This window comes from Cebidichthys violaceus, unplaced genomic scaffold (assembly GCF_023349555.1).
Source record: "Cebidichthys violaceus isolate CVI_PGR_0920_01 unplaced genomic scaffold, fCebVio1.0.p SCAF_2, whole genome shotgun sequence".
Classification (NCBI taxonomy): domain Eukaryota; kingdom Metazoa; phylum Chordata; class Actinopteri; order Perciformes; family Stichaeidae; genus Cebidichthys; species Cebidichthys violaceus.
The window spans coordinates 444,985-458,861 of record NW_027176372.1 but is presented as its reverse complement, the minus strand read 5'-3'; the positions used below and the strand labels follow the sequence as shown (position 1 = coordinate 458,861).

Genomic DNA, 13,877 nt, shown 5'->3' with positions numbered 1-13,877 from the left:
TTCATCCTCCTCAACTCAGGAGAAAAAAGTTTTAGCTCCAACTGAGAAAAGTTTGGATGTGTAGGTCTCCACATGCCGGGCCAATCCCGAGAGAGGAGGAGGGGCATATGCAAATCCTTTCAGACTGGACACAAAGAAAGAAAGAAGCCCCGCCTACTCTTTAAAGAAACATGACACCGTGAAGCGTTCCACTCCGCTCAGTCTGCAGAAACTCATCAACCTGAAGTCAGTGAGAGTTGACTCCCATCAGTCCTGATGTTTATGAACCACAGAATACATGAAGTCCTTCTATTCATTGTAAACTTTGAATCAAACGTTGTCTTCAAGCAGGAAAACAAACTCTTGAAGATTCAACCAGCTGGTAAAGTCAGACGTCTGTGTTTAACGTGACAAAACAAACAGATGTGATTATGAAGAGTTCAGATCAGATCAGATCAGATCAGATCAGATCAGATCATGTTTCATGTGAAAGTCACTGTGAAACGTTAACTTTAAACTAATGTTTAAAAAGACGAGAAGTTATCAATGAAGCTCGGGAGACATTATAAATCATAAACTAAATACTCTGCAGGTATTATGTGAGCCGTTAAACCAGATAGAAATATTAAAACCAGTTAAAGCTCAACACTGACACGAGCTCCGTGTGGTTTCCCAGCATGCACGGCGGTTTTTTAAATTTGATTTGGTCCCCAGAAAAGTTGTGAGTCTGAGAGAGGATCGCTTTCCTCTTTAATGGTGAGCAAGGCACCGATGACGGTCGAGGGTTCGATTCCTGAATCTAAGAGAGGAAGTCCAGAACATTAAAAAACACTAAACCTGACAAAACACATTAAGAACACTAATTTATGGGAAAATTAAACACCAAATGGATTCTGTGTGTGTGTGTGTGTGTGTGTGTGTGTGTGTGTGTGTGTGTGTGTGTGTGTGTGTGTGTGTGTGTGTGTGAGAGAGTGTGTGTGTGTGAGACCTCATTCCCAGCTGAACGTTACAGGAAGAGAATGTTTCTGCAGACACACAGGAACACGTCTGTTTCCACTTAATTCACCACCTGTATGAGAGAATGTGTGTGTGTGTGTGTGTGGGTGTGTGTGTGTGTGTGTGTGTGTGTGTTTTCTTTTCTTCTTCACTGATGAAGAACATCTGTAATGATTCAGGAGTTTGTGATGAAGGTGACTTTTTTGTGTGTTTTTCTGTAAATAAAGTTTATCTGTCCTCCAACATGAGAGAAGAGATAAGAGGACAGATCACAGCATGCTGGTGTTATCTCACACACACACACACACTCACACACACACACACACACACACACACACACACACACACACACACACACACACACACACTGATAGAACCAGATTCCATTCAGAAAACAAGCATTTTTAAAGTGATTTGCAGAGAGAACAAAACAGAGCTGTGTGTGTGTGTGTGTGTGTGTGTGTGTGTGTGTGTGTGTGTGTGTGTGCGTGTGTGTGTGTGTGTGTGTGTGTGTGTGTGTGTATGTGTGTGTGTGTGTGTGTGTGTGTGTGTGTACGTGTGTACGTGTGTGTGTGTGTGTGTGTGTGTGTGTGAGTGTGTGTGTGTGTGTGTGTGTGTGTGGTTAAAAGCAGGATGTATCTGATCTTCTGACCCACATGTTGAAAAGATAAGGATCAGAGTGAAGGAAGACAAATACCACAGGATACACTGTGTGTGTGTGTGTGTGTGTGTGTGTGTGTGTGTGTGTGTGTGTGTGTGTGTGTGTGTGTGTGAGTGTGTGTGTAGGTGTGTGTGTGTGTCTCATACATTCATTTTCTATTAGCTTGTTTTCATAAACACCTGAAAACATAAAGTTTCTCTTTAGAACTCTTCTGGTTATTCATCCGCCGCTGAAAGTAGTCCCTGATAGAAACACGAGGAACCAATGAGCTGAGAGCTGAGACGAGTCAGGAAGTGAGACACATATAACGTTTACATCTTTACATATCTCATATGTAAACATTAAAGAGAGAGCGGAGGGGAGGAAACAAGGGGGCGGGGAGGAGGGGAGGAGAGGAGGAAACAAGGGGGCGGGGAGGAGGGGAGGAGAGGAGGAAACAAGGGGGAGGGGAGGGAGCAAGAGGGGGAGGAAACAAGGGGGGAGGAAGAAACACAAGGTGGGGAGAGGAGGGGAGGAAACAAGGGGAGGGGAAGAGGGGCGGACAAGAGGGGAGGAAATGAGAGATGAGAGGAGGGGAGGAAACAAGGGGAGGGGAGGAGAGGAATTGTGATGTTTCACGTTTTGTTGTTTTTGTTTTATTTACAACATGAACATTTCAAAACATGTAAATATAACAGAACTAAATAATAAACAAACATCATGTTGTTTCAGTTATATTTTATATATTTATTATTATATTTATCTGAGGGGAATAAAAGTCTCATCCTGCTTCCTGATTGGCTGAGAGCTCTTCAGTGAAGATTACCTGATCAGGTGATCAGGACTCACCTTCATCTTCATCACAAACACACTTCATCTCCTCTGAGCTGATTAATTACATGTTATTATTTAATAATCAGAGCTGATGAACAATTTATTGAATCATTTTATTAAATCAACGTTAACATCGGTTCATGTAATAAAACACAGATGAAATAAATCAATACAATAAAAACAAATCAATAAAGTGAAGAATTTAATCACTAAAAATAATCTTTAAAGAATAAAAAGCTTGAATTGATCTGAACACTTATGATGAAGAACATTTTAATCATAATCATAATGATTCTTTATTATCTAAAGAGGCACTTTGTGTCTAAACGTCTAATTATTCATGTATTAATTCATAAAAACATTAAAACTCACAGTAAGTTCAGTTCAACAGCTGATCCTTTTGGCTCCCAGTGCATTTAAAATCATTGTTCCATGTTCATACTCATTACCTCCTCTGTAGCCTTTATTTTGAAAAGCAGAGACCTTCCTCTCTGTCTGTTTAATGAAGAAGAAGAAGAAGAAGAAGAAGAAGAAGAAGAAGAAACATGCTGTTATTTTGACTGATTCATCACTAATCAATGACCTCATCAGGTCCACTGTGCAGCACCGTCAGCAGCTCTTCTTCTACTCTTTCAAACATCGTAGATCCTCAAATCTCTCATCAGGTTCACAGCTGCAGCTCTCCTCTCCTCAATGTTTCTGATTATTTGATTTAGTGAAGCAGGAGGAGGAGGAGGAGGAGGAGGAGGAGGAGGATGTGAGCCCTGTCAGTCTGAGCGGAGGGACAGAGACACATGGAGACAGCCCAGCTGTTTGTCCTGGAGGCCGAGGACGCCCTGCAGCCGGTAGTTACCGTTAGTCAGCCAGGAGGGGAGGTCCATGAAGGGGAGGTAGAAGTCTGACTGAGGGAGGGAGTAGGAGCCCTGTGGGGGGAGAGAGGGAGGAGCTTAACATCAGGAAAAGGTTTAAAGTGTAATGTGGTGAGAGTACTCACAGCTCTTCTTCATGGGTTACATTATAACACTGTGTGTGTGTGTGTGTGTGGGGGGGGGGGGGGGACTCACAGCCTTAAAGGGGCAGCGACAGGGCAGCCCGTAGGTGTGAAGAGGTTCAGGACAGTCCTGACCAGGAGGAACCAGCTGAGTCAGCAGATCACACAGGTCCTCATAGTGACAGCTGCCCACCTCGTCCACACAAGGGACCCTCACCCAGAACCCTGCCACCTCCTTCTCCAGGGTCACGTTCACCTGGGGGGGAGGGGAGGAAGAGAGAGAGGAGGAAGAGAGAGGAGGAGGAGGAGAGAGGAGGAGGAGAGGAGCAAGAGAGAGGAGGAGGAGGAGAGGAGCAAGAGAGAGAGGAGGAGGAGGAGGAGGAGGAGGAGGAGGAGGAGGAGAGGAGGAGAGGAGGAAGAGAGAGAGGAGGAGGAGGAGGAAGAGAGAGAGGAGGAGAGAGAGGAAGAGAAAGAGGAGGAGGAGAGGAGGAAGAGAGAGAGGAGGAGGAGGAAGGTAAAGACGGTGAAAGGTTTGAACATGATGCTGATGAACATATTAAGCTGAGCTCATTCAACCTGCAGAGAAACAGGAAGTGAGGTCATCTATCAGGCCTCACTTCCTGTTATCATGAACTATTAGAGATATATAAATATACATAATATACTGTAGTACTCACTGTATATTGTATAATATATGCAGTACATATATACTATATATTATATATATATATATATATATATATATATATATATATATAATATACAGTAAGTACTACTACTCACAGCCAGCGGGGCGCTCAGCTCCACCGTAGTGGACCCGGAGGCCGAGGCCTGCAGGTCTCCAGGGATCACGATGGGGTCAGGAGACACAGTCAGGCTCTTCAGCACCGCTGGAGCATCTGGAGCTCCACAGTTCTTCCAGTCGAACCCCAGAATCTGTACACAGAGTACGCAAAGTACACGCTCAGTCAAGTAGTTTACACCTCTGAATGTGTGTTTCTACCCTCCAGACAAGTTTTACTTCACTTCCGCTTCAAGGTTTGTGTTTTATTTGTATGTACTTTCCTGGTTTGTAAAGCGGGTCACAGTTGTACTTGTACTACAGTAGTACCACGGTAATGTACTAGTCCACTACAGTAGTACTACGGTAGTGGACTAGTACTGACTCACCTGAGTCTTGGAGACTTTCTTCAGACCGGAAGTGCTGCTCGTTACCGGAGTTGTAAGAACAACCAGCGCGAGAGATACAAATAAAACGTTATCCATCGTGTTCATTCAGACCGGGAGGAGCAGCCGGTAACGGAGAGCCGCTAATCTGTCCGGTAACGGAGCCACACTGAGGAGGAACTGAGGCTCCGGTCTGCTCCGGTCTGCTTAAGTTTTACTTCCGTGTTTACGATCGAGCGACTCCGGTCTGTCACGTGACCTCACGTGACGTGCGCCTGTTAAATAGATTGAAATATATATTAAATAGATTAATACATATATTTATATATATATATATATATTTATATATATATATATGTATTAATCTATTATATATATATATATATATATATATATATTTGATTTATTTATTCTGCAGGTATTTGTATTTGTTTTTTTATGAGATCCTGACTGTATAGTACTGTGTTCTTATTTAAAACAGCACAATGTATAATATAGTAGTATTATCTGTATTATGACAGATAATAAGGTGTTAATAAATAATAAGGTGTTCAGTCACATGATGAATATCTTCATGTTCATATTTCTGAATGTAAACAAACTTCTTGTAGTTATTGAACGAGTAAAGGTTACAAAAGATAACCAACATGTTTGATCTTCTATTCAATGTGTGTCTCTAACAACAACAACAACACCAGTATTAATAATACACAGTAATAATGCACAGTAATAATACACAATAATAATACACAGTAATAATAATATCATTTTATATTATAATTATATAAATAAGTGTTTTAATAAATTGAGAATCTGTGGTTGCATACAATCGCCTCTAGATATCAGTGTAGAACTGATATCGCCCCAAACACACACACACACACACACACACACACACACATTATTATAATAATAATAATATTATAATAATATTATTATAATAATAATATTAATTTATTATTATAATAATATTATTATAATAATAATATATAATAATAATAATATTATTATGTTATTATTATTATAATATTATAACTTTAGAGCTCAGCTGAGGACGTGCGGCACAATCACTTTATTAACTGGACTCTGCCTGCGGCACCGAGAGAGGAGGAAGAGGAAGAGGAGGAAGAGCAGGAGGAGGGGTTCAGGGGAGCCAGATGATGCTGTCAGTGAGAGGAGGAGGAAGAGGAGGAAGAGGAGGATCCTGTCCACCGGCAGCTGCACCGAGCTCCTCTCCATCCCATGTGTCTGAGAGAGGAAGAGGAAGATAAAGAATCCATCTCATCTTCATTAGTCGAGTCCGGTCGGATCAGGAGGACAAAAGGAGGGACTGTTTCCTCTTCATCACTCTGCTCCTGAGAATGCTCCCCTGCTCTTCATCCGCGCAGATGGAGGGATGTGAGGAGGAGGAGGAGGAGGAGGAGAGGAGGGACGCGCACATGCAAACAGAGGTAACCCGACAAAAACAATGAAACCGCTCTAATCCCGTTTATTCTGCACGTTAGACCCCGACCCGAGTCCTGCAGGGTCCGGGTCCGTCTCTCCCGGTCCATCCGGGACCTTTTGAAGCCGGTGTAAACGACTCACCGGCCGGCTCGTTCTCCCGGAGAGAACGGGACCCCTCCCTAAACGAGCCGCTCGCCATTAAAGCGAGAACAGAATCGTGTTTCATCATGAACACAGTTCAGATGAGCATCAGTCTGTCCATGAACAGCTGGTGTTAACTCACAGAATACAGGCTCAGGTTTGATCTCACGTCTACACATGTTATTATTAATGGACTCTCCCTGCCGTGTTGATGCCTTGCTAGATTACCAGAGGAATCTAACTCACAACCCTTTGGCTCCACCCCTCTTTGACCTACAAGGACCAGCTCCTAAAACCTGCAGTGTCTATTGCCTTGCTCTCCACATTGACCTACAAAGAGAGAGTAGAGCTAGCAACCCTGCCTTGCTCAACCTCCCCCTGACAGGTGCATGTCTTTAGTTCCTGGGAATTGAACCCACGACCTTAGAAGTGTGTTAATGCCTTGCTCAGGGCATTGACCTACATAAAGAGAAATGGGGAGCTTTGTTTGGGATTTGAACCCCTAACCTTCATCCAGTAATAGTGCCTTGCCACTGGGACACTGGAATTGAACCCCCGACCATGAAGAGTGCCTTGCTCGTGCCATCGACCTTCTCAATACAAAGAAGTATTACTCGTTAAATTCATCTCCGACCCTCTTTATGCCTTGCTCGAGTCACTGAGTCTCCTCATGATAGATGCATTATTCTGTTAGCGTTCAGCAACTACAACTCCCACAATGCCTTGCTCCTCTGTGGCTGAGCTAGCTAGCTACATGAGTTAGCATTAAAGATCAGATGAAGGTGCGTTCCTGCTGAGTAGACTCCACTGTCTCAGAGAGCAGCGGAGGGAATCGAACCCTCACATAACGATGCCTTGCTCTCTGAACCTGAACCCTCTGAGCTCCTGAAGGTAGAAACAGGAAGTGAACTGAGAGGAGGCGCTCAGAGTCTCTTTGTCCTTTTTATCTGAGAACAGATTTAAAAAAAGAACAGCTGATCTTCATCTAAACATCTGTCAGCTTCTTCTCCTTCCTCTTCTTCTTCTCCTTCTTCTTCCTCTTCTTCTCCTTCTCCTTCCTCTTCTTCTCCTTCTCCTTCCTCTTCTTCTCCTTCTCCTTCCTCTTCTTCTTATTCTTCCTCTTCTTCTTCTTCCTCTTCTTCTTTTTCTCCTTCTTCTTCTTCCTCTTCTTCTTCTTCTCCTTCTCCTTCTTCTTCTTCTTCTTCTTCTTCTTCTTCTTCTCCTTCCTCTTCTTCTTCTTCCTCTTCTTCTTCTTCCTCTTCTTCTCCTTCTCCTTCCTCTTCCTCTTCTTCCTCTTCTTCCTCTTCTTCTTTTTCTCCTTCTTCTTCTTCCTCTTCTTCTTCTTCTCCTGCTCCTTCTTCTTCTTCTTCTTCTTCTTCTCCTTCCTCTTCTTCTTCTTCCTCTTCTTCTTCTTCCTCTTCTTCTTCTTCTTCTTCCTCTTCTTCTCCTTCCTCCTCTTCTCCTTCCCCTTCCTCTTCTTCTTCTTGTCCTTTTTCCTCTTCTCCTTCCTCTTCTTCTTCTTCTCCATATTCTTCTCCTCCTCCTTGTCCTCCTCCTCCTCCTCCTTCTTCTTCTCCTCCTCCTTCTCCTCCTTCTCCTCCTCCTTCTTCTTCTTCTTCTCACCCTCCTCCTCCTCCTGCTCCTGGTTCTTAGGTGACAGGAAGTGATTTAGACTTAGTCTAAATAAGTGCTGACTCAGCTGCTGTCACCAAACGTTCCTCCTCCAACATCCAGACTCCTCACAGCTGCTCCTCCTAAACATAGAACTGCAATGATGCTGACATCAGATAATGAGAGGTTAAAACATGGAGTCAGCAGGAGCAGAGAGAGGGTGTGATGAAGAGGAGGAGGATGATCAGAAGTGATGAAGAGGAGCAGGACTGGACAGGTTCTGTTTAAAGTGTGATGGTTCTTCTGTCTGGTCCTCAGTGCTCCAGACTGACGGAGGAGAGAGACGAGGCCGAGAGACAACTCAAGCACATCAAGAGAGGTGAGTCCAATTCATCTTCATCCTTACCATCATCATCACCTTCACGTGTTAAAGCTGCATTCTCTCTAGTGTCCACCAGGGGGCAACTCCTCTGGTTGTATAGAAGTCTAGTCTAAAATGACTCTACTTCTCTCTTGATTTATTCCCTCAGTAAACATTGTAAACATGAGTTTATGGTCTCAATCTCTAGTTTACAGTCTTCTTCAATACAGCATGATGTTCATTTAGTACATTATGCTCCATTTAGAGTCAAACAGACCAGAAAGCAGAGGATGCTTTAGGGGCGGGGCTACACGCTGACTTACAGGTCAATCACCCCTCCTCAGTCCAGATATGGTCACTTCACTTCCTGTTCACTGGTTGTTAAAACAACAAGATGATATATATCGTCCCACCTACAATCAGACACCTGATACCCCCCCCCCCCCCCACACACACCTGGTCCTCTAAAGGGGAGTGTTTAAGAGGAGGAGGGGTCCGAGCCAGCAGGAGGAGAGAGGAGTTTAGCTTCTGATTATTAGCTGTTAGGAGGAGAGCTGATACCTTCAGTCATGACGGTTCACTCAGGTGAGATTCCTCTATCAATAATAATCAGATAAAGATACAATAGTCTTTCTTTACTCATTTATATTCATCTATCTACTTTATTAAACTGTAAGAACATGACATTTAAAAAAGCATGTAGTGATGCAGCGTTGACAGCATGTGTGTAAAGAAACATATCTTCTTTGTTCAATGATGAAACATATTAACATTTAACGTATTAAATCACAAAGGGTGGATGTTTATATGGACACTTTGCACAACATAATGAGGTTTTATTGAGAAAAGGTTAGTGATGTTATTCAGTTCATTCACCTGTCTGTTAAAAAGGAAACGGGAGAAGCAACAGACTCCACCTGGAGTTCACCTCAGTGTCACGTTTCACTTACTTTTACATCCTGAACCGTTTCAGACAGGAAGCTGATAGAAGGAAGTTCATAGAGAGATCCAAACCTAACTCAGTAGTTTAGTTGTCTAAACCTAACTAAGCAGTTTTGTTGTCTAAACCTAACTATGTAACTTTGTTGTCTCAACCTAACTAAATAGTTCAGTTGTCTAACCGAACTAAGTAGCTTTGTTGTCTCAACCTAACTAAGTAGTTTAGTTGTCTAACCGAACTAAGTAGCTTTGTTGTCTAAACCTAACTAAGTAGTTTAGTTGTCTAAACCTAACTAAGTAGTTCAGTTGTCTCAACCTAACTAAGCAATTTTGTTGTCTCAACCTAACTAAGTAGTTCAGTTGTCTCAACCTAACTAAGTAGTTCAGTTGTCTAACCGAACTAAGTAGCTTTGTTGTCTAAACCTAACTAAGTAGTTCAGTTGTCTCAACCTAACCAAGTAGCTTTGTTGTCTAAACCTAACTATGTAGTTTAGTTGTCTAAACCTAACTAAGTAGTTTAGTAGTCTCAACCTAACTAAGTAACTTTGTTGTCTAAACCTAAGTAGTTTTGTTGTCTCAACCTAACTAAAGAGTTTAGTTGTCTAAACCTAAGTAGCTTTGTTGTCTAAACCTAACTGAGTAGTTTAGTTATCTAAACCTAACTAAGTAGCTTTGTTGTCTAAACCTAACTAAGTAGTTTTGTTGTCTCAACCTAACTATGTAGTTTAGTTGTCTAAACCTAACTAAGTAGTTTAGTTGTCTCAACCTAACTAAGTAGTTTAGTTGTCTAAACCTAACTAAGTAGTTTAGTTGTCTCAACCTAAGTAGTGTTGTTGTCTAAACCTAACTAAGTGGTTTTCAGTGAAGACAGGAGTTTTTTTTTTAAAGACTAGTCATGTCATGGTTTAGTGTTAATTGACAGGTATTGTTGGACTTTTTAGGAAAACGCATAAAAAATAAGGAGTCGCTTTTCGCCATCCTTTATCATGTGATCGTCAAATAATATGATGTGAAGACATTTCTAAATAGTCATTGGACAGTCATATTTATATTATATATATTATATATTTATATTTATAGTCATAATCATTCAACACACACAATCAGAATCTGTGTATCAAACATGTTACATGTAGATCTTCTGCTCATTTTGTTTCTCTTAAGTTAAACCAAAAGACAAAAAGCTGGAAGATAAACGGGCGATAAACCTTTTGGTTGGACTCAAACCCCAAAATCTGATGTCAAAAACAGGTCAGAAATGTGTCTGCTGCAGCAAAAAGAAACCTGGACCTGAAGTCTTCCGAGTCAGCAGAAACGCTGGTCCTGGTTTTCCATGGCGGGTCCCGCCACGTCCTCCCTTCAGTCTTTTTCATTCATCCTCTCATTTATTCATCCGCCGGCTCCCCAGAGAACACAGCAGTCGCTCCTGTCATGTTATTCATATGAATTATTGAAAGCTGCTCATGAATTATTCAGCAGCAGAGAAAAAAAGGGGGGAAGGATGAGTGAGTGTGTGTGTGTGTGTGTGTGTGTGTGTGTGTGTGTGTGTGTGTGTGTGTGTGTGTGTGTGTGTGTGTGTCTGTGTGTGTGTGTGTGTGTGTGTGTGTGTGTGTGTGTTGGGGGGGGGGGGGTTAATGAACCTCGTTGAGCTCACATCAGATAATAAACTCCTCCTCCATGGTGGTGACGACGGTCGTTCCTGTGTGGAACAATCTGGTACAAACATTCATGGTCCCCAGAGGATGTACCCTGCTTAATAAATAAAACAAAATGGCTCGTCAGCGTTTCCTGCTCGGCCAGGTTTAGGTTTAACTTGAGGTCACTAGAGAAGAGATCACCTGTAATTAGACTTAGCTTAATGTCAAGCTTAATGAAAAACACCTGCACACCTTTAAACTCAGAACAGGTGAATTTAGCAGCACAAAAGGTTCAACAAACTCAACAGTCAATCAGTTGAATCTGTGGGGCTGAACATCAAGGGAGTTGTAGTCCTGAGCACAATGGACTACAACTTAGTTAAGTAACATTTAGCTTAGGTGAGTAAAAGTTAAAGCTTTTGGTGCCTAAACCGTCAACTCAACTGTCATTTCTGCAGTAATTATCCACCAAATTTAGTGTGTTTATGCACAATGTTAACTCTTTTTTAATGTTTTATATATATATATATATAATATATATATATATATATATATATATATATATATAGAGAGAGAGAGAGAGAGAGAGTATTATATCTGGTACTCAGTCTCTCTTCAATCTCTGTGCCGACGAGTCTGGAAACGGTGTTTGAGCTGAATTAGCAGCTAAAGTCATTTACACAATCTCAAGAGGATCACTGGAACATACAACGTTTTATTCTGAAACTTCCTGAGCTGTTTCCTGTGAAGACGGAAGTTTATTTTGAAAAGCCTGTTTTCATGTAACGTCTCTTTCTTCAGCTTCATGTCGCTGCTGGTAGAAGCAGAGCTGAGTGTCAAAGATATGAAGAAGTCTGAGTTACATTCAGACTTCTTATTCAGGGCTAGAAGCTGAGAAACATATTAAACAAACCTGTGTGTGTGTGTGTGTGTGTGTGTGTGTGTGTGTGTGTGTGTGTGTGTGTGTGTGTGTGTGTGTGTGTGTCTGTCCTCCCCTCAGTGTCTCAGATGGTGATTGAGGAGGTCAGCGTTCTGCAGACTCAGCTGGAGATCGAGAAGTCGTGCCGGGAAAATGCAGAGGCCCTGGCCACAAAGGTCAGTCTCACACACACACACACACACACACACACACACACACACACACACACACACTCAATAATCAATTCTGTGTAATTAGGGTTATCAGGGTCCAGCTGGCTTTAGCAGGAGAAGAGAGTGAACAGCTGAGTCAGGATGAGTCTGCACAGACTCGACTGTCTGTTACTGCCTCCACATATTTAATATATATGTATGCATGTACATATATACAGTATATATATATTTAAATGTAAATTATGATGTCTCATTGACCGCTGTGTCTTTTGACCTCCAGCTGAACTGTGAGAACAGGAAGTTGAAGTACATCAGTCTGTCGTCTCGTCCGTGTTTGGACGAGCTACTTCCCAACATCTCAGACTGCATCGCTGCAGACGCTGCAGACGCTGCAGACACAGACGCTGCAGACACGGACGCTGCAGACGCTGCAGACACAGACGCTGCAGACACTGCAGACGGAAGTCCTGACACCTTCACCCAGTACCAACAACAAGTTAAAGGTACAGTACGTAGTATTATATTAACACAGTAACAAGTTAAAGGTACAGTACGTAGTATTATATTAACACACTAACAAGTTAAAGGTACAGTACGTAGTATCATATTAACACAGTAACAAGTTAAAGGTACAGTACGTAGTATCATATTAACACAGTAACAAGTTAAAGGTACAGTACGTAGTATCATATTAACACAGTAACAACGAGTTAAAGGTACAGTACGTAGTATCATATTAACACAGTAACAATGAGTTAAAGGTACAGTACGTAGTATTATATTAACACAGTAACAAGTTAAAGGTACAGTACGTAGTATTATATTAACACACTAACAAGTTAAAGGTACAGTACGTAGTATCATATTAACACAGTAACAAGTTAAAGGTACAGTACGTAGTATTATATTAACACAGTAACAAGTTAAAGGTACAGTACGTAGTATCATATTAACACAGTAACAAGTTAAAGGTACAGTACGTAGTATCATATTAACACAGTAACAAGTTAAAGGTACAGTACGTAGTATCATATTAACACAGTAACAAGTTAAAGGTACAGTACGTAGTATTATATTAACACAGTAACAAGTTAAAGGTACAGTACGTAGTATCATATTAACACAGTAACAAGTTAAAGGTACAGTACGTAGTATCATATTAACACAGTAACAATGAGTTAAAGGTACAGTACGTAGTATTATATTAACACAGTAACAAGTTAAAGGTACGTACGTAGTATCATATTAACACAGTAACAATGAGTTAAAGGTACAGTACGTAGTATCATATTAACACAGTAACAAGTTAAAGGTACAGTACTTAGTATCATATTAACACAGTAACAACGAGTTAAAGGTACAGTACGTAGTATCATATTAACACAGTAACAATGAGTTAAAGGTACAGTACGTAGTATTATATTAACACAGTAACAAGTTAAAGGTACAGTACGTAGTATTATATTAACACACTAACAAGTTAAAGGTACAGTACGTAGTATCATATTAACACAGTAACAAGTTAAAGGTACAGTACGTAGTATTATATTAACACAGTAACAAGTTAAAGGTACAGTACGTAGTATCATATTAACACAGTAACAAGTTAAAGGTACAGTACGTAGTATCATATTAACACAGTAACAAGTTAAAGGTACAGTACGTAGTATCATATTAACACAGTAACAAGTTAAAGGTACAGTACGTAGTATCATATTAACACAGTACAGTACGTAGTATCATATTAACACAGTAACAAGTTAAAGGTACAGTACGTAGTATCATATTAACACAGTAACAAGTTAAAGGTACAGTACTTAGTATCATATTAACACAGTAACAACGAGTTAAAGGTACAGTACGTAGTATCATATTAACACAGTAACAATGAGTTAAAGGTACAGTACGTAGTATTATATTAACACAGTAACAAGTTAAAGGTACAGTACTTAGTATCATATTAACACAGTAACAACGAGTTAAAGGTACAGTACGTAGTATCATATTAACACAGTAACAATGAGTTAAAGGTACAGTACGTAG

General features: G+C 41.0%; 2 protein-coding genes across 2 annotated transcripts in view; one reads left to right on the top strand and one right to left on the bottom strand.

Moving 5' to 3' along the window:
- Window positions 1-2,543: 2,543 nt before the first annotated feature.
- Window positions 2,544-4,843, bottom strand: gm2a (ganglioside GM2 activator). The gene is made up of 4 exons (XM_068714062.1): window positions 4,611-4,843; window positions 4,224-4,376; window positions 3,514-3,696; window positions 2,544-3,372 (listed from the first exon to the last, which is right to left on the bottom strand). Exons 1-4 carry the CDS (start codon window positions 4,713-4,715, stop codon window positions 3,217-3,219), a joined length of 597 nt encoding a protein of 198 aa, XP_068570163.1. The 5' UTR covers window positions 4,716-4,843; the 3' UTR covers window positions 2,544-3,216.
- Window positions 4,844-5,782: 939 nt separating this feature from the next.
- shtn3 (shootin 3) overlaps window positions 5,783-13,877 on the top strand; it is a 16,568-nt gene continuing 8,473 nt past the window's right edge. Inside the window, 4 exon segments of the mRNA XM_068715328.1 lie at window positions 5,783-6,058; window positions 8,124-8,184; window positions 11,743-11,837; window positions 12,115-12,337. Coding sequence (XP_068571429.1) covers window positions 5,969-6,058; window positions 8,124-8,184; window positions 11,743-11,837; window positions 12,115-12,337 — 469 coding nt within the window. The 5' untranslated portion in view covers window positions 5,783-5,968.